Source organism: Nicotiana attenuata, chromosome 10 (assembly GCF_001879085.1).
Source record: "Nicotiana attenuata strain UT chromosome 10, NIATTr2, whole genome shotgun sequence".
NCBI classification, from domain to species: Eukaryota; Viridiplantae; Streptophyta; class Magnoliopsida; order Solanales; family Solanaceae; genus Nicotiana; species Nicotiana attenuata.
The window spans coordinates 17,411,858-17,415,910 of NC_031998.1; the positions used below are offsets into that span (position 1 = coordinate 17,411,858).

General features: G+C 36.0%; 1 protein-coding gene across 2 annotated transcripts; it reads left to right on the forward strand.

The window, feature by feature from the left end:
- On the forward strand, nt 331–4,047 carry LOC109233859 (adenylyl-sulfate kinase 3-like). 2 transcript variants are annotated; one of them, XM_019399712.1, is made up of 8 exons: nt 331–494; nt 1,437–1,529; nt 1,956–2,104; nt 2,337–2,486; nt 3,021–3,139; nt 3,213–3,297; nt 3,486–3,532; nt 3,660–4,047. In XM_019399712.1, the coding sequence occupies exons 3-8, from the start codon at nt 1,981–1,983 to the stop codon at nt 3,756–3,758; spliced, it is 624 nt and encodes a 207-aa protein (XP_019255257.1). In that variant the 5' UTR covers nt 331–494; nt 1,437–1,529; nt 1,956–1,980; the 3' UTR covers nt 3,759–4,047. The 2 variants fall into 2 exon arrangements, with proteins under 2 accessions (XP_019255257.1, XP_019255256.1); XM_019399711.1 differs by lacking the exon at nt 1,437–1,529.

A 4,053-nucleotide genomic window follows, 5' to 3' on the forward strand; every position in this document is an offset into this window, starting at 1 on the left:
AACAATTTTAGAAGTGCCGTGTTTATAGATAGAGTTAGAAGAAAAGAAAAAAAGCACTATACTTTTCTCTAAATAAAGAAGAAGATGCATTTATTTCTTATGAAAAAAATTAATAAAATTAAATGGAATAGAAAATTAATCAAACTAATAAACTTCAAGTACTGAAAATGAGAACTCTTACGATATGTAATGCTTTACTAAGCATTACATATATTACTGATGACAAAATAAAAAAAAGGAAATTCCAATATAGTACTTTTGGTAGAAAAGATAATTATATTAGTAATATAATTAAAGGGCCGTTGCTTTCACTCAATTAACTTCGTTTCGTACTCGGTCAGCAACGGCTACCGTCACACTGCCTAAAACCTGGGAAATCACAGAGCCTGACTAGAGTGCCTCCACTTTACTACAGTTTCCATATTCATAAATTTGGAAGAGGAAAGAAAACAAACTCCCAATTCCAACTTCATATTTCTGCTCTTCTTTCACAGGTAATTTTTTTTTAAAGATCTCTTGATCATATAATATCTTAATGAAGGGTAAAATAAAAATTTGTATTCTTGTTTTACTTGTCTATTAGCTTTCTTCAAAATGTGTTCAAATGATTGTTTCTTGCTTTATGTGCATGTTTCTGCGTTTACTGTTCCTGCCAATGTTGATAAAAACTGCACAAATCCCTTCAATTTCTGAGTGAGTTCACATGAAATGTAGGAAAAATTTTATTTTGTGCCTCACACAATTGATACTAGTTGTGTGAAACACAAAATAAAATCACTCGAAATGTAGCAACTATATAGAATTTGTAAAAGCGCTCACCTTTGGGCTTTGGCAAATTTAAAGGACTAAAACTAATCAATTAAGGATATAGTTAAGGGACCATTTTAGATCTACCCCACACATTTTTGTCATTTTCACTGGAGATATCGATCCCATTTGGTTGATACCGAAGCGTTTGTGTTTTTATTGGGGAATAGAGATTTAGAAACTAAAGTGCAGCTACATTTACCTTTCGTTTGGGAACATGGTAATAGTAAAGAACCTTTTCATTCTTTTTTTTTTTTTGGTTTCCCACCCGGTGTCCGGTATCGCATTGGAGCCCGACTATATCCGGATTCGTGCCGCGTAATGCCCCATTCGGGGGAAGCGCTCCCTACCAAGTATTTTTCCATACCCAGGACTCGAACTCGAGACCTCTGGTTAAGGGAAGAGCAGTCACATCCACTGCACCACATCCTTTGGTGGTCCTTTACATTCTTTGCTCAACTTAGATAGCTCAATGTGTACCATGAAATGCCTTTTTATTACATATGGTAGAAGCCATATCCATCTAGTCAATGATTTTATATTTTTATTCACTCGATATTTGGGTCATAATTATTACAAAGGAGGGATTGTCAAGTGGTCTAATGCGTAGCATTGGTATTGCTATGTAGGCTTTCGTTTAATGAAGGGTTTAAATGAGAAAAAGATCTCCTCAATGTGTAAAACTTCTGTCCTCTGGAAGCCATAATCACTATGTAATAAAGGTGCTGTGCTAACTTCTCATTTCCACGTCTTTTCTAATCAAAGTACTTTTACACTCTGATTTAACATCAATGATGGATATATTTAGACTATTTTGTAATGTTAGTTTTTGCTATGTCATGCTTTCCTTCTTATGCCTTTAACTTGATTTGTCTATGCTTTTGCGAAAGGACTGTTTTACTCCTATTGGATAATAACGTGTTTAGGGTAATTTTACTAGTATTCTTCATCTATCAAAAATATATTATAAAGATCAGAAGAAAAAGGGGAGTTCTAAAGCATAAAGATTCTTAAATTCTCCAAAATCTTCTTCCTTTTCATCTGTATTGTAGTAATGGTAAATGAAAATCCTGTTTTTAACATATCAACTGCTTAACATATCAACGCGTGGTGCTCTATTAACTTCTCACTTTTTCATGTGTACGTAGGAAAGACAAAGGGTGCTATTTCTAGATGTCTACAGTGGGCAATCCTGCAAACATATTCTGGCATGAAAATCCAGTCGGTAAGGCTGAAAGGGAAAAGATGCTTAACCAACAGGGATGTGTTGTGTGGATCACGGGTCTCAGTGGATCAGGTTGGTGTTAATATGTGTTGTTGCTTATTGGTTGTCTGTTGTATCAGCTGTGTCGAATTCGTATAGTTTGGACGTGTGTTTAGAGGCAGAGGAAAAGATGCCCTCCCATATTCAGTTTGAAATTTAGTCTGAAGTCTGAACTATTATTATGAGGTGGTCAAAAGTTTCAGATGCTCACTCTTGCAACATATTTTTACCATTAGTTTTCAAGATTCAATCTGAATTTGTGCAGGAAAAAGCACACTTGCATGTTCCCTAGGTAGAGAATTGCAGACAAGGGGAAAGCTTTCGTACATTCTTGATGGTGACAACCTTAGGCATGGTCTGAACAAGAATCTTGGGTTCTCAGCAGAAAGCCGTGCTGAGAATATACGTAGGACTGGTACGTGTATTCTTGCAAAATATAAGTACAACAACCACGAGTTTAGTAAGTTGTCTATTAGTGAGACTTGTGATGCAAACAACTTGAGCAAAAACAATGTGTTGCATATCTGTTTACATATGACTCAATAGATCAATTCTAGAATTGGAAGCAAAATCCCGGGTTCAAAATCTCTCCACTCTCCAGCCCCCAGGATTTCTTATTTCAAAATTTTAAGCTCAAAAACGACCTGTAAACACTTGGAGAACGTGATGGTTCTTTCACCTTCAAATTTAAGTCCACACTCCACTTCAGTTACATGAAAATGGAGTGTATAAAGGCGGTGATGGAGTGGGAATAGCTGCAGCCTTATGGGAATTGAGTGTATCTCGGGCTTTAGGCTCAGTGTCATCCTGAATAGGAGTAGTTAAGGGGTACCTTTTTATTTTCTCTTGGACTAATTGAATTACTCTAGATACTTATCGGTTTGGTATGACACATATTGGTAAACAGTTTGTGTTCCTGATTATCTGTACTATCTATAAACTTGATCAGGGGAAGTTGCAAAGCTCTTCGCGGATGCTGGATTAATTTGCATTGCAAGCCTGATATCTCCTTACAGAAAAGATCGAGATGCTTGTCGTGTTCTATTGCCAGATAAAAAGTTTATTGAGGCAAGCCTAATGTTCAACAATTTATTGTAGAATCTTTTGCATATCTAATGTTCCTTTTCTTATGACATTCCAGGTTTTTCTGAATATGCCCCTACAATTGTGTGAAGAAAGAGATCCAAAAGGCCTCTACAAGCTAGCTCGTGCAGGAAAGATCAAAGGTGTGCTTTAGCTTTGGGATAGTAGCCCATATTGTTTTTGATATCTGTAATCTGGAACCAGAGTGAATTATCTCATTAAGTAGTTGGCATCATTTACTGTAGTGCAGTGGTTTATATTTGCTTAATTGGTGGTGAAATGATATCTTCGACTTTATTACTGTTGAAATACTTCAAATTCTTATTTGCAGGTTTTACTGGAATAGATGATCCTTATGAACCACCTTTGAATTGTGAGGTATATATTATATTACTTCCGCTGGCTGCTAAGCTTTGAAGAAATTGTTAACTCCCTAATAGTTTTCATAATCACTTGTGTTCAGAAATGATATCTTTCACTTTTTTCTTTTTGCTTCTCTTGTTAGATTGAAATACAACAAAAAGATGGATTAGTTCCAGCACCACATGAAATGGCTGGGCAAGTAGTCTCTTATATGGAGGACAGAGGCTTTTTGGAAGCTTAGTAAACGTGCCGTGCTTGCTGCAGATAACAAGAAAAGACTCAGCAGATGGATATTGCCGAGAATTTTTAGTTCTCTCCATCTGTTTCTACCATTACATTTGCTGTTTGATATCATCACTATCTATGTGTTACTCAGATGATGAATATGCTACCTGTCAATTTGCCACTTTCTTGAAGACAATGTTGAATGCCAGAGTCTCCTTATAAGTTGAAGGTTTTTCAAGCAGAGAAAACAAGAAAGTCGGCATTCCATGTTTTTATGGAGAAGCTACACTACCTAGAAGATATTCTTGTTG

Coding starts and splice junctions, on each gene's coding strand:
- LOC109233859 (XM_019399712.1), top strand. CDS start 1,981: ATGTCTACAGTGGGCAATCCTGCAAACATATTCTGGCATGAAAATCCA. Junction 3,140..3,212: donor CAGATAAAAAGTTTATTGAG/GCAAGCCTAATG, acceptor ATGACATTCCAG/GTTTTTCTGAATATGCCCCT. Junction 3,298..3,485: donor TCGTGCAGGAAAGATCAAAG/GTGTGCTTTAGC, acceptor TCTTATTTGCAG/GTTTTACTGGAATAGATGAT.